The sequence below is a fragment of the Balearica regulorum genome, chromosome 19 (assembly GCF_011004875.1).
Source record: "Balearica regulorum gibbericeps isolate bBalReg1 chromosome 19, bBalReg1.pri, whole genome shotgun sequence".
NCBI classification, from domain to species: Eukaryota; Metazoa; Chordata; class Aves; order Gruiformes; family Gruidae; genus Balearica; species Balearica regulorum.
In genome coordinates this window covers 171,939-197,678 of record NC_046202.1, presented here as the reverse complement: position 1 = coordinate 197,678, position 25,740 = coordinate 171,939, and the positions used below count along the sequence as shown (strand labels likewise).

At 40.2% G+C, this 25,740-nt stretch overlaps 1 protein-coding gene across 6 annotated transcripts in view; it reads left to right on the top strand.

Moving 5' to 3' along the window:
• Window positions 1–25,740, top strand: part of PITPNM3 (PITPNM family member 3) — a 120,375-nt gene that overhangs the window by 49,742 nt on the left and 44,893 nt on the right. For 5 of the 6 annotated variants that reach the window (XM_075771336.1, XM_075771338.1, XM_075771333.1 and 2 more), the window contains 2 exons: window positions 22,502–22,578; window positions 24,818–25,053. In XM_075771336.1, the coding sequence (XP_075627451.1) occupies window positions 22,502–22,578; window positions 24,818–25,053 (313 nt within the window). Of the gene's footprint in view, window positions 1–13,461; window positions 13,510–22,501; window positions 22,579–24,817; window positions 25,054–25,740 lie in introns of all 6 variants that reach the window. The other variant, XM_075771339.1, reaches the window with a different exon arrangement.

Here is a 25,740-nt window from a genome sequence, read left to right as displayed (position 1 = left end):
ATATTTATCTGAGTCACAAACTTCTTGATTTATTTTGATAGTATTTAAGTGACAGGTAGACACAATACACACAGTGTATTTACAATTGTTAAATAGGTAATTAGAGAAGAAAAAACCTGCTTTGCACGTGCTCTTAATGGTATCAAGGCCTCACTTAATGTTGCTTGGTAACTTCATTTGGAGCCAGAGATTCAATGGCAATTTGTAAGAGATATTATATGTGTTGTAAATATGCCCTTTTCTCTGCTGAAAGTAGCAAGAACAATGAATACAGTATTGCATCAAATATGAGTTAGTCTTCTAAATGCCTTGCAAGAACCAGTTATCCTTTCATTCTTGCAGAAATTTCTCTATTTCTTCCAGGACTGGCAAAGATACAGAATGCTTACTTTCATTTTAGCACCCATTGTATGAGGATGTTTTGTTTGTTTTTTCCATAGTGCCCTTTGAGTTGTAAGAGACTGTTTTTAAAGGTTTCTGCTATTAAGAAACAAGGCTGGTAAAAGGATTATTGTTTGCATTATGCAGTTGAATAGCTGCAGCAAAGAGAACAAGACCCAGGGTTGCATGGAAATCTGTGCAGAAACAAAAAGCAGCAGACCCCAGAGTTATAGTCCATCCTTCTTCATACAAAGGGGTTTCTATTTTCATTTAATCTAATTCTCTGAGATGTTTTGTAAAAGAAAGAATTCTCACCCATTCTTTTCTCCTTCATTTCTGTTAGCACATAGCTGTTAGAAGAGGCTTTAGAGCCAGTGTACCTAACTCAAAGCATTTGATGAATTGGCCTACGTGTCGGATGCATCTACATTCTGATATTGCTTCATGTATGCTGCAAGCATACTATGACTTTTAGGTCACAGTTCCTTATGCTGATTTTGACTGTTCTTGAATAGACATACCAGGTAAGGACTGAAGTTGCTAAGAACTGGACTAGCACAAGTCTGAGCCAGTATTACACGTACCGTATCTCTTTATGCCAGAATGTGATTTCACTGCTTCAGTAAAGCAAAAAGTAAGTAGAGTTCTGGCTCTAATGCACACTGCCAGTTAGAAATTTTTCCTGATGATGCACCCCTGCTAAATACATCAGATTTCTAAATAGGCGAGGCAATTACATGCATTTACTTCTTTCCTCTGCCGCTTACATTCTCAGATTTAGTCCTATTATTTGCTCCTAGTTGATTACTTTTTAAAATTATTATTTTTTTTTTCCTTACATTTGCTCATCTGTACCTTCATGGAATTATCTGCCAAATGCCGATAGGTCATATTGCAGTGTTGTTAGTGCAGATAATTGTACAGTGCTTTTTTATAGCTTAACAAGCCTGAATAGTGTTACTGATTCAGCCATTTTAGAAAAGTCTGTGATTAGCAACCATCAGGTAGAAATGATGAAGGCAAAAAGGGAAGGAGGAGGATGTTTGGAGGAAGACTGTTGTCTTCTGTACCACAGCAGAAAGATATTTCAGCCTTGGCCCAATTGTTTATAGTAAAAAAATGAAAAGTTCAGGTAAAGCTCTCTTGAAAAACATTATGTAGAAAAGAGAAAGATGTCCTATATGGCTTCTTTCCAGCATACTTCACTTGTTCAATGGAAAGATGTGAGGAGTACAGTCTGCTGACTCAGGGAAACTTCCCCCTGTTCTCCCCAAAGCTGGATTTACTTATGGCTTGTCAGAGAACAGTAAGTTCGTTGGCTTTGGTTGCAGAGAGTTTTGTTACAATTCAGTCAGTCTCTAGGGCCAGTGGTTTTGCTAGTGCAAATTGCCTGTGCAGAAAGCAGAGCACTGGTTCTTTTCCATGATTTAATACACTGATTAATAAAGCACATAGTTATGGGCTCTTTCAGCAAATGAGGATGTATGAGAAGATGCAGTATGCTTTGGGCAGAGCTGAAGACCTGCTGGATGCTACTTACTTAAGTAATGCTGCAGTTCTAATGTGACACACACAAGGTCCTCAGAACTTTATAAATGGCAAGTATATAATTTAATTCAATCCTTGATTCTCACGAAGTACAACTGAGAGCACTTGACCAGCACAACCTTTCTCATCAGAGGTAGAAATAAAACTTTGGAGGAAAACTGGCAGCAGCATTTACATTTATTAAGTTTTCATTACAGAAAATAATGCAAATACAATCAAGCTGAATTAAAAACTCATACAGTTCTATAAATTATCTTGATGCAGATACCTTCCCTGTTGTAGAACAAAAACATTTTCACACATCATAGTCATGGCATTAAATTCACTTTTGGTGCAGAGTACCTGTCCATTACATTAAGGAAAAATTGCATGTGTTAAGCATTAGGAACAAATTCAGCCTGTGGGATTTCAGTGCTTTGCGTATGCTCCGGCCATCTTGAGTTCACATCCTTACTTTAAGTATATATTGTTAATGTTTGTAAGGTTGAAGTTGTTACTGGTTTATTTTTTGTACTCTTGACACAGTGCGTGAAGGTGAGGTGAAGAAGTCTTTGCAAATACAGCAAAGACTATTTTTATACTTTGAATTCAAATATATGCTTTGTATTTCATTACTTCTGTTTCTTTATAGCGGGAAATGAGGTTACATTTTAATGGGCAAACCAGCCAAATACTTGTTACAGGAAAAAATATGTCATTTAATCCAAGCTAGTAATCGACATGTAAACTTAAACCTACATGAGCATTTCAAGGGGTGAAATCCTGGGGAAAAAATGCAATAGCTGGAGTAGACATTACCTGTGAGGTCAAGTCATGCATAAGACTTAAAATAAGGTCATGTGAATAGTAGGGTTTTCTCTCTCTCTCAGTTGCCCATCTCTTGTTATATTTGGCCTTTTTAAAATGTGGACTTGAGACTGGAAAGTGTTATAAGAGTTTAACGTACCTTCCCCCCCCCCCCCCCCTTCCCCTCACACACACAAATTAAAGTATGAGGGAATCCAAAAATGGATTGAAAGAAATCTGAAATGGATGAAGAACCGTGGAGCTCCATAGGGACATAAGTGCTTGCCATGCAGTTGGAGATTAGCAGTCCTGCTATGATTCAGTCTCTGTGTACAGACAGCAGGCTTTACTGCTCTTCACTCTTCATTTTATCACCTTCCCCCACCCCCAATCCATCTTCATTTTTTTTAAAGAGTAGAAGAAACACGCAGCTGTCAAGGAATGGGCAATGCAGTTCAATGCCAGCTTTGCCAGCTGACCACCATCACACATCTGTGAACATGAACCAGCTTTAATTACATTGAACTGCAGTGAGGAAAAAGTTGTGTTGTTCTGCAGCTTTAGTAGATGAGATTGCTCTTCCTGAGCTGGTAACTTCCACGCTAGGGAATTTTATTCACCTCTGCCTTCCTGACTGGTGAGCAGAAGCAGCTGGCATTTTCTGGGTCATTGCCACAGACAGAGCTGCTGTGCATAGATTTGTGCAAGCTACATTGCAACTTCAGCCCTCTTTTTTGTCGTCGGATCTAATAAAACACACAAGCTTTATGGTTTTTCTTGTGTTATTTCTGCTTTTGTCTGTGTCTGGCTGGTTTTCTGCCTGTCCTCAGTGAGCCAACCACCATTGCTGGACGACTCTCGTTCCCTGACCGTCTTACCAGAGATGCCAGGGAGATTTCTTCTAGGGAAAGGTTGCTAGGCTTAGTTTTCTTGTACTGCCTTCTTTCACTGAGAGTTGATGTAGAAGGTGTCTGGAAGGGAGAAAGGTCTTCTGTACACCAGCTGTATATAATGCAACTGTTGTTGCAGTGAGGGAAAGAACAGAATTCTGCCTATAGTTGACCTGACACAACTGTGGAAAAATTTCACAATGGTTAAGATGCTTGCATAATGATTGCACAAGCAGTCGAGTTGATCGACAAAAGGTACGCGTCCTTTTTATGACCAGAGTAATGTTCCTTTCACTGCAGGCTGCACTCTTGCTGCTATTTCTTGGTACAGCGAAATACTCCAACCAGGACTGACTGATCGTGGCAGGATGGGAAAAGGCAGCCATGTTGAAATGGAGCGGTCTTTTTAGAATTTCCTATTTACTATTTTTTTCTCCAAATTTTGTTTGGAGAAACAAAAAAAAGTGTTTTGTTCAAGCCTCTGAATGGCTTTAATGTGTAGGTGGCTGCTGTCTCTAGGTGTGTTGCAGTCATTATCACACCATGTTGCAATTATTATTAGGGAGTTTTGATTTCTGAGCTGTCTGCTATCCTCTGGCTGCTGATTGTGTCTTCTGCAAGATAAAGCAAGCAAGAACAGTGGAAACATAAAATTAAAACTTTGCTTTCTAGGGAAAAAAAAAAAAAGTCTGGAGACTGTGCTGAAGGTATCCAACACTCAGTTCATTAAGGACTGTGCTGTCTTGTTACTTGTGCTGCTACTGTCCATTCCTTTCTGTTATTTTGTCCGTGTTTTGTTCTGCAATGGCATTTTTTGGCACAACCTGTTCCCTTTCGAACAAGAGGAGACTGACTTGCCTTTTGAGGGACATTGGCCTCTTCCTCTTGCGCAGAGGCTTAGTTTTCATTGCCTGTTGTTTAGCTCTGTGCTTTTTTTATAAAACAAAAACAACCTTAGAAACAGTAAGAGCAGGGGATTTCCGAGCTCATTTGTAGCTATTTTGATGCAAGTGAGTTTTGGGACTGTGGTGTCCCTTGGCTGCTGGTAGCAGTTTGGATGTGAAAACAGTGTAGCTGTTCAGTTGGCTGGCTGACGTAGATCTCACTTCAGCCCTTTCACTGAAGCGATGGGAGCCCAACACAACCAGAAGGTCAGGATAGCTGTATTTTGTTACAGTTGCTGAATATCCCAGAAGTTTGCAAGCCAAGATTTCAGAATTTAGCAAATACTAAGCTTGGGATCCTAAAGCAATCTTTATGGATCTCCTTTGTCTATTTGCCCTGCAATAGTGTTTTTAATTACTCAGTAACGTGATAGGAACGCATCGGATGTGTAACAGGTTTGCTTACTGACCTTGACATGGGTAGAAAAAGAGCTTTTGTCTTTAGCGATGGTGGGAGAGTTTCTGAAGGAAAGTTTGTCTGGCAGTGAATGGAAAGTACTTGTGCATCTTTCTTGTCTGTGAATACCTTTTTCTTATGAAAGCTTCCCTTAGAAGTTTAGAGGGATGAGAACATGATCTCCAGAAGGATAAATGGAGGTGTGAGTAGGAAGGTTGAAATGGTCTATTTTAGATTATGTATTAAAATCACAATAGCAGGATGTTTGCAGTAATGTGAATTTGTGGTGTAGTTGTAGGATAATAGGTTATTGGCATGTCCTTGTTTGGTTGTTATTTTTTCTAAGGAAAAGAAATATACATCTTTGTAAGATATGATAGAATTAAATAGCATCTGAAAATCACTGTGTGCAATTTCTGATTCTTTTGGCTGTTCTTGCACAACTCGTGGTTCTCACACAATTCCTGGCTTTCGTCTGAAGATGTACTTAATATCTGAGGGCAAATACACTTGGGGATAAAGTTTATATGCTCATTAAAATGGCACTAGGTGACTTTTCTTGTTCTGGACCTTCTCAAAGTTATATTGCAGTAAAGCTGTGAAATTACTCAAGACAAATAAGGGAACCTGGACCTCAGTACAAAAAGCAAAAATAAATCTTCCTGGCTTTGTCTCTCAAAAGACCGTGTTGTATGACAGGACGTGTGTTGAGCTCCAGTGTTTTAAGTAACAGATGATGATTACGAGCTCGTTTGGAAAGCAGTCAAGTTTTATTTCTCTTCCAGTTCATAGAGAATTTTAGAGATGCATGGAAGTGTTTGCTTGCTTATGCACATTTGGTGCAGGCTCTGATGAAAATGACTTTCTGTTTCCTTAAGGGTTGTAGCTAGGTCTGAGGCCTGGCCAAGTGATACAGAGAACTGAGCATCTATAACATCAGTTAAAATTTTAGCTGCATGAGTGCCAACGGTTATAACCATCTGAGGAAACAAGTGGAGAAGCATTCTCATTGCCAACTGTGACACTTTCCTCCTGCCCTGTTGCCCCACACTCCCTGCCCAGCCCCAAATAATTAATGCTTTTTGACACTGACCAGCTCTTAGCGCTATGTTCCAGCAAAGAGCTGATGGACTTCAGGGTCTACAGAGCCTAAGCTATCCTGATTATGGAGGTAAATCTGCTTTGATAGATGTGGCTATGATTGAAGCAGGGGAAAGATGCTTACGTTGAGTTTGAGAACTGGTGTATTTAAGGCCCTGGTTACAACAGTATCATTATGCAGATTTCTATTCCAGAGACAACTGCTAGCTGCTCTGTTAAAGAGCCAAATTCTGTGCTTGGTTACTGCATGGAGTACCAATAAAGTGACTGTGGTGTATGTTATTGCACATAAGGCAAAACATAAAATTTGGCTCCTTATTGATGAAACACTTGTGATCCTGACAGACATTATTTGTAATTAATTGCAGTAAAAGGAAAAGGGATCACGACTGAATAGTGGCTACTCTATTAATAATTAGACCCTTGTTTTCTAACTGTACAGTCAGTGCTTGGCATACCTCACAAAATACTATTTTTTACGCTGGCAAGAATGTAGTGAATGCTTTGTTGCCTTTTAAAATAGTCTAATTGAAAAGTTGATGAAGATTAGGATGACTAATACTTACCTTTTGTGACAACCAATTTTTTGTGTGTTTTTTTTAAGCAGTTCTTGCTTAAGTGCAGTGGGTTTAATCACCTATTACCTTCTGTTTGATTTGTTTCATTTTTGTTCAGATGCCTGAAGCTGTCTACTCAGCTCTAAGGTTGGTCCAATTTAAGTGAAATTAATGTGCCTACACTTGGTGCAGGGTAGATTTGTGTCCTCAGCAGGAGATGGTAGTCAAGACTTCTTCATTCTTTTCTTTTATCTCTTCTGACACTCTGTGGTCTTCCATTCAGCTCATACTCAAACATATTGAGACATATACTTTATTGAGTTACCTACTATAGATCACGTTTGAAAATGTAGGATTTTTTTTACCTTTTTTCACCCCCAACTATGAGGATATGTTTGTGTAAACTTACAACTTCTGTTGATTCATTGGGATATGCAATTCTATTTAGACCAAGGTGTCCTGGCAGCACAGAAGAACAACTGGAGCTGGTCCTGGAGGCTGGAATTTGGGAATATGAATTAATTGTGAACTGTACATTTCCTTATCATAAGATGGTCACATTATTGATGATTCTAGTGCAAGGGTACGCCTAAAAGGATAGCAATCTCCTTTCAAGTAGGTTATATCTTTTGAATGATTCGGAGGACCTTTTTCATCTCGGTCACTTTTTTTGCATGTAGAGAACTTGGAAGAACTTGGTATCTAGTATGACTGCTACATCATGAAAAGACCACGGAGAATTAGAAGATTGTAATCACAATGTTTTGTTGATGTGTGTGTGTGAAGTGGTTGTCTGGTCCACTGAAGAGAGAAATCAACCAGGCTATTATCCGGAGTACTCAAACAAGAGTTTCCAAGACTGAAGTGGAGTAGTATACTATATGAAAGGAAACTCTACAGGGTCAGATGGTCTGTTGTGAGAGGCAAAAACTGTTCCAAAGGGTTGGGTGATAATTGTCTCTATTGCCCCCAGCTGGTTGAAGGGGATTTCGTTTCAGATCCTGGATTCTGGAATAACTATTGTGAAGTCATATGGGATATTTCCAAATTTCACTGTTCTCCCTTGATTCATCATTCCACCCTTTGCTATGGAAAGTACATTTATATGCTAAAGACAATTTTTTTTTTTGGTCCCCCTAAGTTGCCCTATCACTCCACCTTCTCAGCAGAACAGGGGGATAAAATACAATAGAAAGCTTGTGGGTTGAGATAAGGGTATGGATGTTACTTACCAATTACCATCACAGGCAAAACAGACTCAACTTGGCAAAATTAATTTATTGCCAATGAATCGTAACAGCGTGAGCTATTGAGAAGTTAAACAAAACTAAAAATGCCTTCCCCAGTCTTCCCATCTTCTCAGGCTCAACTTCATTCCCAGCTCTTCTACCTCCTCCCCAAGTGATGCAAAGGGATGGAAGCAAGGTTGCAGTCACTTCTTAAACACGTTGTCTCTGCCACTCCTTCCTCCTCATGCTCTTACCCTGCTCCAACCTGGGGTCCCTCCCATGGAATATAGTCCTTCATAAACTTTTCCAATGTGGGTCCTTCACACAGGCTGCTGTTCTTCATGAACTGCTCCAGCATCAGTCCTTCCCATGGGGTGCAGTCCTTTAGGAGTGGACTGCTCCAGCAGGGCTCCCCCATGGGCCACAGGTCCTGCCAGAAAACCTGCCCCAGCATGGGCTCCTCTCCACGGGCCACAGTTCCTGCCAGGAGCCTGCTCCAGCAGGGGCTCTGCACAGGTTGCAGCTTCCTTCAAGGCACATCCACCTGCTCCGGCATGGGGCCCTCCACAGGCTGCAGGTGTGTATCTGCTCCACCATGGACCTCCATGGGCTGCAGGGTAGTCTCTGCTCTGGAGCATGGAGTACCTCCTCCTCCTTCTTCACTGATCTTGGTGTCTGCAGGGCTGTGTCTCTCACATTTTCTAACTTCTCTCTCTCACAGCTGTCGCACAGTACTTTTTATCCCTTCTTAAATATGTTATCACAGAGTTGCTACCAGCATTGATGATGGGCTCAGTTTGGGCAGCAGTGGGTCTGTCTTGGAGCCAGCTGGAGGTGGCTCTGTTGGACGTGGGAGCAGCTCCTTTTGTTTTCTCACAGAAGCCACCCCTGTCGCCCCCCACTACCAAGACCTTGCTGCGTAAACCCAATACAATTACTTAACTTTTCTGTAAAATGATTTAAATTCCAGTTCTACCAGATTTGTAGCAGGGGCTTGAACTTGGGCTTCTGTTAGAAGGGTTCCATAAACATGTGTGTTGGCTGTTTTGCAGTGAGTTTGTCTCTTTTGAAGTCTTTCTGGGGGAAAAAAGTCACATTTCTGTGGATAGTTTTGGTTTTAATACATTTGCATTTCCTAAAATGTAAACATTAAAAAGCAAGTGCACAGGAAAAAAAAATTGAAACAGGCAAATGGTCAATGGACCTTGACTGTTTCTTTGTTTTGAAACTTAATTTGTACAACAGGCTTAAAGCGGTCATTTTTAGTTCCCCAATCACAGCATCCTTAAATTGGTAGGATTGGAATTGTCAATATGCTTGTCATGCCCGGAGCCAAGAAGACATTCTAAAATCTGCTGTGTACTCTGGGCTTGCAACCTTATTTCTGCAATGTGAAGATTTAAAAAAAAAAAAAAAAGGCTGGCATTAGTAGTATTTTTGTAGAATATAAAGTAAACAAGAAAGCAAGCAAACAAATAACAGTGTAATTTATGTAATACAGCTTGCCACAAAGGATGACTATTGATTTAATACACCCTAATTAAATTTTAAGATCCATTAGTCAATTCTCTCAGCAACATGCTCCTATTTTACTCTGCAAATCCAGCTAATTAAATTAAAATGCTTCAAATGAGGATAAATTCTCAGGTAGGCAACTGATGAAATGCAATTTAATTTTTAGTTTAATTTTAGTTGTTTAAAACATAATTGACTGTGAAATGCCTGTGAAATTCACTTTTCCTGTGCTTCATATGCCACACATACAGACTGATGGATTGTTTTACTGATAACCAGCAAAATAGATGGACATGATCAGCTTTCACAACTGGAAATTTTCATATCAGGTGAGTGAAAGGCCTTTCTTGGTCCCATTGTACAAGACCAGGTTATTCAGATCTTTTCACCTTTACTGCATTGATTGTCTATCTAGAAAATAGTGCTGATAGTCATATCGGTCTCTTTCTTCTTGGTTTAGATTTAGATTAAACTTTTATTCTTCACATCCAGCGCAATTCAAGATAGTGGTTTGGAGCTGGGAGGTGCTACTGTTGGGCAAGTTGTGTTAGATCTGTGGATGGAAACCTGCAATTCCTGTCCTTTCTGCACCACCTAGGATCGAGCTGTGCAATTCCTACTGATTTTTTTAAAATGACAAATTCTGTGCTTCTTACCTTAAAACTTAGAAAAAATTGTTCTCCACAGACTGTGGCTTATGAATGGTAGACCACAAAATTCTGTTGCATTCATGGTGTGCGCTATGATTCCCCACCACTCCAGCTATTCTTTGTAACTCCCCTTTAAAAAAAAGTTCCCGAGGTCTTAAGTATAGTAAATACATCACTAAGTGATGATTTTTTTTAGTTTTTTTTCCCTCTCTGATACTGTATCTTTTGGATCTCATCTTTTTCTGTCATAAGGGAAAAAATGCCTGGTTTATATGTGAAGCAGCACGTTTCTAAGAGGTGATTTCCTGTTGATTCCATCAACTGCTGTCTCTGTTCTCCTGTCATAATATCCACAAGGCACTGAAGAGAACTGGAAGACTAGAATAATGGGTTTAGTTAAGATTAAGTTTAACGTACATCTCTGGAGTAAGCTTATTCATAGAATCATTGAATATCTTGAGTTGGAAGGGACCCATAAGGATCGTCAAATCCAACTCCCTGCTTCTTGCATGACTGCCTAAAACTAAACCGTATGACCAAGAGTGTCATCCAATTATGCTATTGTATTTCACACTAATTTGAAACAAGCATTACTGCAGCATATTTATGCTTCCAGGAAATGTTCAGCAGTCATCTCTCAATTGCAGCACCTTTTGATGCAAGTATCTTTTGATTCTTTGCAAAGACTACTGTAAAGAGTTACCCTGCTGAAGAAACTGGACTTACAGCAGTAAAATGGAGAGCAGAATCTGTCCTAGTAGCTTTTAGCAGAGACTTACTTCCAAAATAGTATATTGGGCACCCTTGTGTTTGGTGCTGCCATTGCAATTCTAAAGCCCTAGGATTCATGACAGCTTTTGTTGCACTACTTGGAACTAATCTTTTCTGTTCTCCTGTGTGCAGAAGAACTTAACTGCTATAAAAACTTAACTCAATGACAGTCATTCTACCTCTGTTTTGAGAAAGTTTGTTTTGATTGTTTTGGTTTTGAGTGGACTGTTCACAAGGGCTAGCTTTTCAAAGTGCACTGACTTTTCCTAAATTATATTGGGCGTTTAAGAGCATAAAGCACTTACGAAAATGCCTTTGTCCTTGTCCCAGACCTTCTGAATCTCTGGTTAGACTAATGTGATGCAGCACAGGCTAAGACAACATCAGACAGAAGGGTAGGATACACTGAGAGCTGCTACAAAAATTCACCCTAATCTCACCCCATAGTGGAAGGTAGAGATAGAGAATGAGAAAGGGATGACTGTTTTATTACTTAATAAGGCATAAGTAGTTCTTAATTTGGCTGTGGAACAGTATTGCTTTATCTTTTCATCAAATTGAGAGTCTAACCAGTCATGTATTATGGAGAAACATTAACATGAGAGAGAAATAATTCATCAACTTCAGTAGATTGGTTTTCATCAAACTTTCAACTGGGTTGTTGCTTAGTAGGTACAAATCAGAAGTGTAAGAGGAGAGTTTAGTTACATCACTCTCCAGATTGATGTTTCTGCAGAAGGAGAAAGGCTTTGTAGTTTAGAAACCATCTATTGTTTTTCGTAAAATAAAATTTATCTCAGCTTAAGTCACTAATAGCGCTCGTGCAATTTAAGTCTGTACGTATGGTGCTTGGTTAGGAGTAAAGCAGAGCCTGCAGCTCCCTGTGCAATGGTTAAACACACCTTTGGCAAGGAAAACTGCCAAGGTGCTAGCAATCAGCCCTGAGTAACTGCAAAGTATGGCAGGAAGGCAGCTGTTAATTTGATTTTTAAGGTCGGTTTTTTCAGGCAAGATTGGAGTGTGCTATTTTTTTCTCACATGTTTTCTTTCCTCCTATAATTTGTATATTTGTATAATGATGTGAAATACATATATTTCCTTCTCACTTGATTCTTTCATGTGTATAAAAGCCTGTAGAGGTGGAATCAACTACTTTCTTTTCAGCCTAATTATATGTGGCTCTTAGTTGTTTTATAGAGTTTTGCATTTCTAATTTTTTTTTTTAAAAAGTTAGATTTGATGATTAGATCAAGAGAATAAAGAGAAAATGTTGCAGATATGCCAACTTGGCTGTGAATTAGCATTTTCCATTAGCATGTGGTCTCTCCCTCTCCATCATGTCCTCCTAGAGTCATATAATTAATTAAAGGATGTTTGTACATAGCTGACTGTAGTGTTTATGCTGCTATTAAATTTATTGCAATACCATCTGCCACTGCCTAATAATGCGAAGAATAGCAAACAGAAAGTTTGCCTTAGTGGAGTGAGCTGTGGAAGGGAAATATGGAAACTAGAATAGTCAGTAGCGTTCCAAAACACATCAGACAGCTCATATGAAGAACAGATTTGCTTCTAGCAGCAGGTTTTAGAGAGAAGCAGCGAATTGGATTTCTGCAAATCATCCATGGTAGCAGTTTATACTAGGGCAGGTTACCAGTGTTCTGCAACTTAATTTAATTTTGTGATGCTGTATGTTCTAGAATACAGCTCAGCAAATGCATGTAAAATGGAGGAAGCTTAAACTAGCCACTAAGATATTTTTTAGCTGAGAGCTGAGTCCTGCTGCAGAGAGTATTGCTTTCCTTGCAGTCCCTCTACAGATTTCCTTTGCCTTTTCTGACCTGTATTAAGATCTGGTCCACATGCTGAAATCAGCATGTGTTCTTGCATCCATTTCATTGGGCCTAGAGTTTCCCTGGCTGCCGTTTCCATCCAGAGGGCCATACCATCTGTAGGTGTATTACCTCCTTGTCCCTCCCCCTACTTCCCAAGCTTGACATAATTGTACGCACACTGGTATTACATTTGCCATGGCATTAAAAAAAAACCAAAACAAACCACATTTTTCTATTCAGAAGTTAAATTTCGCAGTATTCTTGCTGGGGCAAAAGTCATGTTCAAAAGTGGAGCATGCACATTGTTCCAGTGGCGTGGTTATGCTGTTAGAATCACAGACTGATTTGGGTTGGAAGGGACCTTAAAGACCATCTAGTTTTTTAGGTTTCTGTATTTAGACCTGAGAAAATGCCTTTGTACTTGCAGCTTTCCTTGGACACATGGACTGTGGGAGGGAGTGGAAGGACAGAGACATTCTTAAAAACACTGCTAATTAAATATTTGGAATAAGAATCTATTTTGTGTTGCTAGATAAGTTACGCTAATTCTTAGTTATTTAGAGATTCAGTGGCTACTGCTACAGGAAATCGTATAGATTCCTAGCTACAGTTTCATTGCTTATGATGTCTTTATTGAAATGAAGAATGAAATCTGCCTTCTAGACTAACCATTTTGATGAATAGATGAGAGCAGTTTCCAAGTGTGTCATACACTGAGCTATTCCCACTGAAGCCAATAGGAGTTTTAGAAGTCAGGGTAGTGGTCAATTGCAAAATGTTTACTGCAATCAGTAGAAAGAGCTTGATGTTTATGTAAAGCAATCCTGTTTCACACTTGTGGTTTTTTCCTTTTGCAGGTGAAGAGTCTGCGTTTTGCTCATCTGGCTTTCTGCAGGAAAAACAGCATGAGTTTGAGTTCTCATTTTTCTTTGTACTGAGGCTGTTCAACTAGAGATAATAGTAGAAATGTTAACCAGCACAGATCTGGTGTTATTTTGAGAAAGGAGATTGGTGTGGAGGGACCAGGATTCTTTTGCATTTTGTTTTAAATGTATTTGGTTTTAATGTGGATTATGAAAATATACCAAGAGAGTGCCTGTAACATTATTTAACACATTAGATAGTGCCTTATAGCGTTGGCTAGAGTGGCAGAAGTGGAGCATTGGAGGGCAAAGCTGCTGGTGTACATGATAGCTCATACAGGACAGCATGATGTGGCTCGATTTGGAAAGTAGCAGCCTTCAGTGCTTTGTGCTTGGGACCTCCTTCTCCCATCTCTGCTTAAAGAGGTACAAGAGTGTTGCTGTTAAAGTTTCTAAGTGCTGTAGGAATGAAAAGCAGTGCCGTGCCTGGCATTGCTAGGGTTCCTTTGCTGCTGGTGCCCCACTTTGAGGAGCGTATTTGCATGTCACTGTGCTGTTGATGTTTGTGTGCTTTTGCATTGCTTGCTAAAGAGAGAAACTTGACTTATAGAAATGAGTGGTGTTAATGAGGGTTTATTCTTTCATTACTGTTTTCTCGGGGAACAATTGTTGGTTGCCTTCATTGAGTTCACAGTGAAATGTCTGTTCGTCTTCCTGCAACTATGTTCATAAGCACACGCTGTCGCTCTGTGCCAGCCCCTTCCCCTTTGGAAATCATGCTTTGCCCAGCTCATCTGGCCTGGTCTGAGAGCTGGAGCTGAGGAGCACTTTGAGTCTAGATCCTTGGCTAAACCCTGTGTATTGCTTCTACTCCAGTGCTCTGTAGTAGTCGTGTACAAGATCTGGTAGTGTGTGTGTAAGACTCATTCAATGAAGAAACAGTGTGGAAGTTAGCACAGGTACTATCTCATGTTGTGGCTTCCAGAACAGGATTGGGCTCAGTGATGCATGGCATTATTTTCCTCTAAACAGTACAGTTTGTGAAACTGCATCTACAGTATATTAAAATATTCTTTATCATTTGTTAATAGAAAGCATATGTTACGGCCTTCATGTGAACATATTTCTTGTGACGGATTTGTTGTTATAAATGGCTAGTAATAGCACAGCAGATGGCAAGAAACGGCATAATTTCTTGTGGGAGTGCGATAATGGAAATAACAGTTTTCTTTGGGGACTATCACCACCTTATGCTTTGTACCTAAAGTAAGTTCTCTTGTTTTAATTCTAAATTCCTCCCTAATTAACATGGCAAAATATCAGGGATGTTTGAAATGGTCTGGAAAAGAAAAAGAGGACCTGGCTTGATTCTTAGTACAGTTTTGAGCTGTACCTCATGTTTTCAGAAGTTTGGGAATGATTGTATGAATTCTTTTCTCATAGATACGGGATATTTATTTTTTTGTCACAGATTGAACTGATGCTTTTCATGGCTGATTTGGGGTGTTGAATCACTGTCTGAGCTTTTCCTTTCACCTGGCTCTCCTCATGCTGATGGCTGATCTTGAGACCTGATGTACTCCACATGAAGAGACCGGGCAATGAGTTATTTCAGGCAAGGCTACAGACACACAGCTTGCTTGATGTCTCTGCAAGTCACTGATGAACATATGCAACATACATTATATATACCAATTCCAGTGGGAATTCGAGTGCCGGCGGTGCTGGCTCATTGGTAGCTGTGGTAGCAGTGTATGTTTCTGTCTCCAGAAACACTTGGAAAATCTCTTCTCTTATCATGAAATTGGTTGGCTTAGATGGTAGCATTTGTTCCTGATTGTTGACTGCTAGACTGCAAAACAGTATAATTTTTGTAATGTGGTTGTATTTAATTTAGGACTGTGAGCTGCCTTATAGTTCAGTATCTGATCAGCAATAAATGTGTCAGTTTCTGTTTTTACTTACCTCTTTTGCTTTCATTTGTTTTGGTACTGCATATTGTTAAGAGCCATTTAACTACTTAGGGTAGTTCTCAATGAGCTGATACATGGTCCAGTGGCTGTCCTGATAAAAAATGCGTAATAGTTCCTGCTGTTTTTTGTAATGCAGCCTTACGTTTTAAATGGTATCAATTGGTGATCTCCTAAAAGATAGAACTTTTAAATTTCATACCGTTGACATAGTTGTTTAATAATGAGTTCACCATTTCCACATGATAGTTGAGCACCTAGTATGATCTCAGCCAATCAAATTATTCACAGTATTTACATCTGACCATCTGTTTTAGTTAAGGTTACCAGGTATTCCAGGTTGGCTGAGTTAGCCCCAGATTAGAGGATGTGTCTCCAGGATGCTATTTTGTCTCAGATTTTCATCCAGACATGGAATTTTGTCTGCAGTTTTCAGATTTGGTTGATAGGGTTTACTCTTTCTCCAAGGCTTCAGCCTCTCTCTCTTGCTTTCTCTCCCCTCAAAGAGAATGGGAGACGTGTTCTTTTCATTTCACTTGTTGCAGTTGGAATATAAAATTTGTTCTTTCTATCCCTGATACTTGTATTGCTGATATCAGACTACAAACCTGTGGAAAGTTATGAAGGGCGTTTATCAGAGCCTGAATTACAACTTCTGAGCAGAGCTTATATTAAAATGTCAAGAAATTTCTCTGGGGAGGAAATGGGAAGTTGAACACTTCCATTAAATAACAACAGTAATTTTTAAAGTACTCCTTCCTCTTTCCATATTTCACCTATTGCTGTTCTGGAATACTGAATTATCCAGCCCTGTGCTTACACTACTCAGCTGCCCAGAGCTATCTGGGAGGCTATTGCTTAGTGCAGAATGGCAGTGCTGCTTCCCTGTAATCACTTGAGTTGATGCAATGACATGAATGCATAAGCCAAAGATTTGGGAGAAGCTGCGCCTGAGGAAGGGATAGCAGAATTACTCCCCCTTGCATTCCATGTGTGGTTTTGAAACCTTCTGCTATTGAAGAGGCAATAAAGATTTGAAAGCTAATAAATACCTGCATATTTCTGAATAAAGAATAGGCAGGGTTGTGCTTCTAGCAAGTAATTTTTGACTATACGTTTATTAATCAGTAGACTACTAAGGTTTTGAATAGCTAGAGACAGTAATTACTCTCTTAGCATTTGTCAGCAGTGTTCTTGTAGTGTGGGAGAATTACTGGGTACTAAGGTTAGCTTTTGCGATGGGTAAAAGCATTCTGGTGATATGCAAAAGCTGTATCTGTATTTCTATTTCGTTTGTATTCCTGCTTCCACTGAAATTTGTATTCCTGTATTCCACTGAAATTTTAAGATTTCAGTGCTTAGCCTAGAAAAGGACAGCTCAAGCTTGGGGAAGGCGAGATCTGGGTAACACCACTTTTACTCTGCAAGAACCCTTATTCTGGTTGAGTTAGATCTTCAGGTAGACTGAGGGCTCTGGGTGTATTTCCTGTTTTTCTTCTTTCTGGCAAATGAAAACTTAGAATACATGTCTCCACATAGTCTGGTCAGATATCATTTTCTGACTACTGACCGAAGGGCTCCTGCTATGGGTCTTGCTGAACAGAAACCAAACTCAAGATCTCTTTCATGTCACATGATTTACCATGCAAGTGAAATGAGAGAGTACCCTGGCATCCATGTAAGGTAGGAAACCTATACAGGTCTCTTGTGACATATATATTGTATGATGTGCTTTGTCAATGTGCAGTGCGCTGTTGTGATGATCCAGGAATTTTGCGTAATTTCTGTTATGTAGCCCATGGGAAGGACTTAAATTGGAGAAGCTGATGGAGGACTGTCTCCTGTGGGACGGACCCCATGCTGGAGCGGGGGAAGAGTTTGAGGAGTCCTCCCCTGAGGAGGAACGAGCAGCAGAGACACCGTGTGATGAACTGACCACAACCCCGGTTCCCGTCGCCCTGTGCTGCTGGGGGGAAGGAGGGAGAGAAATGGGGGTGAAGTTGAGCCCGGGAGGAAGAGAGGGGTGGGGGGAGGTGGTTTAAGATTTGTTTTTATTTCTCATTATCCACTCGTTATTATCTCATTATCTACTCTAATTTGATTGGTAATAAATTAAATTAATTTCCCCAAGTCAGGTCTGTTTTGCCTGTGACAGTAATTGCTGAGTGATCTCCCTGTCCTTATCTTGACCCATGAGCCTTTCGTTATGTTTTCTCTCCCCTGTCCAGTTGAGGAGGGGGAGTGATAGAGAGGCTTTGGTGGGCACCCGGCCTCCAGCCAGGGTCAACCCACCACACTTAGGTACCGTAGAAGAAGCACACTGAAGCAAAAATTTGATCCAAACCTTACATCCCAGCCAGCAGTTCATTCTTTGTCTGTTTCACTAATCTGTCCCAAAGTGGGTTTACACCGTTTTCTTCCTTTGTATCTGACTGCCTTTATGAGTGTGGTAAAGTGTTGTAGTTTAAATTCATATGCCATGCATTTTTTTTCTTTCTGTCCTCAGTGGAGTTTTACATGGAAGATAGTTTTGTGATTTAGCAGAATTTTGTTTCTTGTTCTTCTGGGGTTATTTTTACTTTTTTTTTTTTTTAAATTGTCATGCTATTGTACATTCACCTGTGTTCTCTGACAGAGTGTTTTGCAGGGGGAGTAGGAGGTAAAGTTTTGTGATAGGTGAGTTAATTCCATGATCTCAGACTAGCTCCAGAAAAGATGCTCCCATCTGCAGATGCAAGATTATTTACCCTTTTAGAGGGAAGTCATTGCACCTTAGAAGCAGAACAACTGATTGTGGCTTTTATATCCTGCCATGCTGCCTGGGCTGAGGAAGCATCTGGGGAAAAAAAAGTACTAGAAATTTGTGCTCTGACTTGTAGCCTGCAGGAAACCAATGCAGTGATATTAGGCCAAGTTCACTCAATAGCATGAAGAATTCACTCTGCTCAGTAATGTGAGCCAGAGCTGTGTAGGATGGCTCAGCAGCTGTGTCTCAATTGAGGTTTTCAAGTGTTTTTCTCCCAGGAAATCATTAAAACAAAGGCTGGGTTTTTGAAAGCTCTCAGTGTGTTTGGAGATCTGCTCGCTTTTGTAAACTTTGAACAGTAGAACAGCAGTTGGAACTAGACACTACTACCACCTACCCACTGCTGATCAGTTAGTTTGGGTGCCTGCAGAGGAGCTGACCTTCTTGAGGAATGAGACTTCAGCATGTTCTCCTATTCCTATGTCTCTTCTCCTTGTGCCAGATTTGAGAAGCCTAGCGGACTCTGTAGCTGGTGTGTTTGCAGGTTAATTAAAAAACAAGACAAACCAAATGAACAGACAGTTTTTAATCTTATCCCACCCTGACCTTTCCTGACTGCATCACTAGCTGTAAGCTGTTGCAACCCACTGTTTTCTGACTCTATAGGATTTGACTACCTTTTTTGTTACTGTTTTTACGTAATGATACAATTAGCATAAATTGGTATAATAATGGTATGAATCAAGACAGCTGGAAAAATCTGTAAAATGTTGATAATGTCAGCAGAGAGGTTCAGTCCAGCAAAACCGTGTTGTTGTTTTATCTCATTAAAGCCCTTCCAGTAAATAGTAAAACACATAATTTCCCTGTAATCAGTTTCTTTTCAATGCCTAATTAAATTTCTGTCATTCTCTCTAGCAGGTCATGCTGTCCATTTCTGCCTCCTACAGAGCTTTAGCTGCTGAATAGTCTTACCCTTCATATTGTCATCATGACAGAGAAGTTTCCCAAGTTGTCTAAGTCTCTGGTATTTAACCTAAACAATAAAGCTGAACCTATGTAGACCCCAAATCTGATTATCTTCCAAAGTATACGATCAGCAAATCTCTTGAAATAAGGGCATGTGTTGATCCCCTTACACATGCCGTACGCATGACACACAACCCTCTGCCTCCCCCACTGTGGGAATGCTTTGAATACAGGCAAGTTTATTTCTTTGGGCCGCACAATGCTGAAGATATACCCACTGAAATTCCTGACTTGTGCTGCAAATCAGAAAAAAACCCACCTGGCTCTCATTTGCCTTTTTTTTTTCCTTTTTCTTTTGTGGATCTCCTCATTCTTTTTATGTTAAAGCTGTACTTCTAGGTGCAGATTTTCAAAACAAGACAGTGTATGTTCTAACATTACTGCAGACTGAACTTTTGGCAGTGTAGCAGTGTTCTAAAGACAGTTGAACTGTGCACATTGGATGTCTGAAAGAGAAGAATACCTTGTCTGCTTCTGTAGACTGATATGTGCATCATTGTTTCTGTAATCTCTAATACTGCAAGTTGCTATCATGCTTTTTTCTTTTTCTCAGCCAAAGTGAGAAAGCAGTTTTGAAAGAATCTCAATTCTCTAATAGAGGGCTACTTTAACATTAGAATAGAAATTGTGATTAAAACAATACCTAGAATCCTAGTGTCCAGTTATCAATGACATTTTTGTGTGTGTGAAGCAAGGAGCTATCCTGCAACCTGGCATTTGATGCATTAGGGAAAAAGCAAACCACCCTTTCTGCTTTCTAAAAGCATATCTTGAAAACAAGATTTTCAAACGAACAGCACACAAGTAATCTGAGGAAGTATTTTGTCTAGCGCATTGCACTGTATAGATAACCAAAGAGGTTTGTGAGCATGTGATGAGGATTCCTGGGTTTCCTGTTTCAGTATTCTCTTGAGGATAAATATTGTGGTTCACTATAAGGTGGTGCCTCACGGCCCTGAATAATCCTTTTTCGTGACACAAAACTAATGGTAGAGACAGCAGAAGTCAGAAGTTTGATGTTTTTCTTCTTGCCTCCTCTTTCTTTACTTGAGAAATCCATGTTCCAGGATCTGATTGCAGAACCCTGTAAGCCAAAGTGTGAGTAAGTGGGCTTCGTTGTGTATTTTGCAAAGCTTTGCTCATCTCCTCTGATGTAGGTGTCTCATAAGTGCTGTAAGAGACAGGAGTATGGTAATTTGTGAGGAAGAGATTGGCTCCATGTATAAATGTGACAATGAAGCTGACAACAGTGCTAATCAAATTTCATCCTACAGCTGTTTCCTAGGGAACTAGCACAAGCAGCTGTAGAAAAAAGACTGCATTATGAGGAGACAAGAAAGATCCTCTAGCAATTCTCTTCAATGACTGAAGAAACACAGTGGGAGAAAAAAAAAAGTGGATAGTGCTACATCATCTTCTCTGTTCTTGAGGACAAAGAAGATGACTTGTTCAGAAGCCAAGCCTTTTCATAGCCAGCTATAGAAGTTTTACAGAATAGAATACTTTCACTTGGAAGGGACCTACAATGATCATGTGATCCAACTGCCCAACCACTTCAGGGCGGACCAAAAGTTAAAATATATTATTAAGGGCATTGTCCACATGTCTTTTAAACACTGACACGCTTGAGGCATCGACCACTTCTCTAGGAAGCCTGTTCCAGTGTTTGACCACTCTCTTTGCAAAGAAATGCTTCCTAAGTTTTGCTTCCCAAGGCCAGTCAGTGGACAGCCTCATGATCTTAAACCAGATACCATGAATGTTCCACCACTTACAGCAGGTTGCTGTCCAGACAGCCTGCCTAAGTAGTAGTCATAAGGTCCTGCATGTGGGTCAGCGCAATCCAAAGCACAGCTGTAGGCTGGGCGAGGAATGGATTGAAAGCAGCCCTGAAGAGAAGGATTTGGGGGTATTGATTGATGAGAAGCTCAACATGAGCCGGCAGTGTGTGCTTGCAGCCCAGAAAGCCAACCGTGTCCTGGGCTGCATCAAAACCAGCATGACCAGCAGGTCGAGGGAGGTGATCCTGCCCCTCCACTCCACTCTTGTGAGACCCCGCCTGGAGTACTGCGTCCAGCTCTGGGGGCCCCAGGGCAGGAGAGACATGGAGCTGTTGGAGTGAGTCCAAAGGAGGGCCACGAAGATGATCAAAGGGCTGGAGCACCTCTCCTATGAGGACAGGCTGAGAGAGTTGGGGTTGTTCAGCCTGGAGAAGAGAAGGCTCTGGGGAGATCCAATTGTGGCTTACCAGTGCCTGAAGGGGGCCTACAGGAAAGCCGGAGAGGGACTGTTTATCATGGTGTGTAGCGATAGGACAAGGGGTAATGGTTTTGAACTAAAAGAGGGTCGATTTAGATTAGATGTTAGGAAGAAATTCTTTACCGTGAGAGTGGTGAGGCACTGGAACAGGTTGCCCAGAGAGGTTGTGGCAGCCCCATCCCTGGAAGTGTTCAAGGCCAGGTTGGATGAGGCTTTGGGTAACGTCGTCTAGTGGAGGGTGTCCTTGCCCATGGCAGCGGGGTTGGAAGTAGATGATCTTTAAGGTCCCTTCCAACCCAAACCATTCTGTGATTCTATGATCTTTGGATCTGTTTGGTCATGCTCTGAAGTCAATGCAGAGACTTTCATTGTTGTGTTTATAACAGAGGATGTTGCATGCATAATCCTATTGTGAAAAGGTGTTAGCAAAGTACTGTGTTTCTCTGCAATGTCACTTCCTATTATTCAGGTAACATGTTTTTTTGAGGAGAAACTGTCTTTTGGTCTATGATCTGTTACTCCTATTTTGCATCCTGGTAATGGAGCACTGCAGTTACTTCTGGGTGTTTCCCAGGTGGTCACAGAGGTTCGTGAAAGAGTTGGACCCTGACAGTCCTTGGAGAACTTTAATGACCTAATTAATTTACCTATATATAGGTGTTTAGTGCCATTTAAGACATACCAGAGTGTCTAAGATATCTATGTTGGACAAGCAGAGATGATGCAGAACCTCGGATGACCTCTTACACTGCTGCTTCAGAAAGGCACAGATGACCAACAGCAGCTGTACGGGTACTACGCACCTCTGTATGAGGACCTGAATCCTGTTTTAAATGTTGCTGTTAAGAATAGAAGAGCCTCTAATATGTAGGGCTGCAAGAAACCTTTTCTATTGTTCTGTTTGTCCACAGGATTTCCTGTGAGCAGATCTTTCTGTCTTAATCAGAAATGTGCCTTACCTCCATAGATCTCTGTAAAAGATGAGGCAGCCAAGTGTTTATATGATCAATTATGTCTCTTTTCCTTTCAGGTGAATTATGTAGAGCCTCTTCAAGAAAACAAAGGTTCCAGGCACAAGGCAGTATTGAAATACATGAGGACAGTGAGGTGAGATTGTTAGCAAAACAAGCTCTGCTGACTTCCAAGGAATAGACATGTAGAAATACTCTCGTATTACAGAATTATAAACCTGTTTGGTGGCTTAGTGTGTCTTTCCTTTGTTCAGCAGGTGCACATGCAGTCGCTGAAAATCATCACAAGCTTTTTAGACATTGCATAATTAACTTAGGTGGAAATATGACCCCGTTCTCTGAAGAGAAATTGTTATGTCTACTTAGTACTTCAGTGGAAATGCAGGTTTTGTGAAGCAAATTCAGCAGCAGTCATGAAATTGATAGTAACAGAATTGGGTTTTTTAGAAGCAGCAAAGTATCTAAACAAGTTGTGTTCCTTCCAGTTAACTGATTACAGTCCTCTGTCCACACATAGGACAGGCAACAGAAACATCTACTTTCCCATTCTTGAAGAATTCCAATCCTACAGCTCCCTGAAAATTATGGCAGTCTTTGATTGACTTCAGATGTCCTTCTGATTAGCCCTTTTGAGCCCCTTGTCTCAGTCATGGCTGAACTACTGCTGAGAGATAAATTCATTTAATTCCCTTTGAGTCCTCCTGTGAAAGATACGAATTAAATCCAGCTGAGTGACTTTTTGTGACGGTGACTTTAGCAATGTTGACCCACTTGAATTTTTCCCTCTGTTTTGAAGCTTTCAGTTCCGCCAACCCATCAGCAGTGCCACTTACTTACAAGCTGGCATTGGCTGTGGAAGGAGCTATTCTTAGCTTTTAAAGGGAATTAGATTTCTCTTCTTAATAACTGGAATGGGACCATATGGAGAGGGAAATTGTAAATTAGAGCAAGGAAAAGTGGAACCTTAAAAATTCTTAGAAGATCCGGTACTTAAGCAGATACAAGGCAGGTCAGCAAAATGCCTTCACAATGAATGCTTCTACTGGATACTAAAAATCGTGGGCTGAACAGAGGTAGTGACTTTATGGAACAACTTAAAATTCTCTCACTTGCAACCATTTCTCTGTCACCATTATACAGGTGCTAAAGTTACTAATTTCTTTGTTTTACTCATGTCAAGAACATTTCCACCCGTACCCCTCACTAAACTACAGCCTGAAATGCGAGCGTGTTTGTTTACTCGTCAGCTTTTCTGGTTAATGTTATTCTTGTTAAACTCAGAGCAATTCTTCTCATTTTATATTTACTGTTGAAGACTATGGCTTTCATTCCACAATTTAAGAATAAAGTGTCCAGAACATTGCCTGATTCTCAGTAAATCACCCAATCTAGGAATTAATAATCCTCAGACAAATACAAGTTATGTTACTGCTGTTTTTATTGTGTGTTCATATTCGGTCAGGAACTGGAAGTCTCCAGGAATCATGTGATCCAAAATGAAGAAGAAAATGTCAGTCCAGATTTAAAAACAAAGACTCTCCTAATCTTTTAATGTATTACTGAGTTGTTCTTTGAGTGCACATAACTCTCAAGGGGTAAAGAAGAAGAAAAAAAAAAAAAAGTGGAGTTGTGAGACATTCAAAATGTTTTTCCAGACTCAAGTAGATAACATCTTGTTTATTCTGTGGAGCACACTGTTTATTGTCTGTGTATGCATGTATTCACATATTTATAAATGTATTTGTGAGGTTTATGGATATCAGCATTGATACATTTTTTACTCTTTCAGTAAATGTCTGGGTAAGTTAGCCCCATTTTTCATTTTGATAAGTTGCCAGCCTCAAAAGGCTGACATATCTGTATCATCTGCTTATGCTGGATGTTTTCATTGGCAGAGAAATTTGGGTTTTTAGAACCTGTGGTAATTTGAATTACTACCTTTCCAGTAAATGCAGCGGCCTCTTTAATAATACCTAGACAGATGTTCGCTTAGGCTGTCTGTGTATGTTGGAATTCTTCTCCAGTCTCAATATATTTAAAATAGGTTTTAATGTACACACAACAATCTTTATTGATCTGAAACCTACATCTGTGCTGCAAGGGTTTTCTGGCAGAGCATAGTGTGCTCTACCTGGTTCAGACATACTTGAATTAAATGGAACACAGGACACACACACATGGCACACACACCCCACCCACCCACCACACACATGTGTACACACACATACACCCCCAATGAAGGCAAATACCACAAAAAGATCACAGTGGGGATGGGAGAAAAAAATCACTGCTAACTGCTTGTAAATGTTACCACCAAGTATACCAACACTGTCCATAAAAGCTTCCTCCCTTCTTACTCCCTGTTTTTCTCACAGGAAGGAGTTCAACGCCAGAACTGCAAAACTCATGTGTTAATTTTGATCCTACATGGGGGAAACATCTTAGACACTGGAGGTGGGGACCACAGCAGCAAGCTGGCAGATGTCAACACCTTCAGTTCTGTGGTCGAGAAAGTGACCCGAGCCCATTTCCCTGCCGCTTTGGGCCACATCTTAATCAGACTTGTTCCCTGCCCGGCAATCTGTTCAGCAGCTTTCTCTCTTGTTTCCAAGTAAGTTGATTTGCATTTTCTTATGTTTGGATTTGCAGTGTGATTTTTTTTTTTTTTTTTTTGAATGGCTTTCTGTGACCTGCTTTTTTCATAATGAAATGTTGCGAATCCTTAATCTTTTGCTTAGTGCAAGACTTGCAACAATCTTTCATCCTTTTCTAAGTAGATGCATTTGTTTTTAAAAAAAACACACCACAAAACCCCACCAAAACAAAAAAACCCCAAAATCCATGGTGGACTACAGCCTACTGGATCAGGTCTTCATTAATGAAGAGTACTAGGCAGGAATGCCTCAAACATGTTGTCATTGATAAGACTAGTAAATTTCACAACTAGCAGAACTCTGTATAGTCAAATGACACTGAACTATAGTATGGTTGTGTTACATGACATTCAATTTACATTTCTAGCTATCAGGTCCTGTTTCAGTCTGAGACCAGATTCTGCTAGGAAACACTAGTTGCTATATGAAGCAGAGACAATGATTTCATTTCAGGAAGTTGCTTATTAACTAAAAAAAAAATAGTCTGGGTTTGGGATTTGGGGAGAGTTTGGGGAGTGTTGGGATTTTTTGGGGGAGGTTGGTTTTTTTGGGGGAGGAGGTTAAGATAATTCTCACAAAAGTGCTTTAGTATGTGTCTGGCTTGAAGAGATAGTTCATCAGATCACACTGGCATTAAGTCTAGT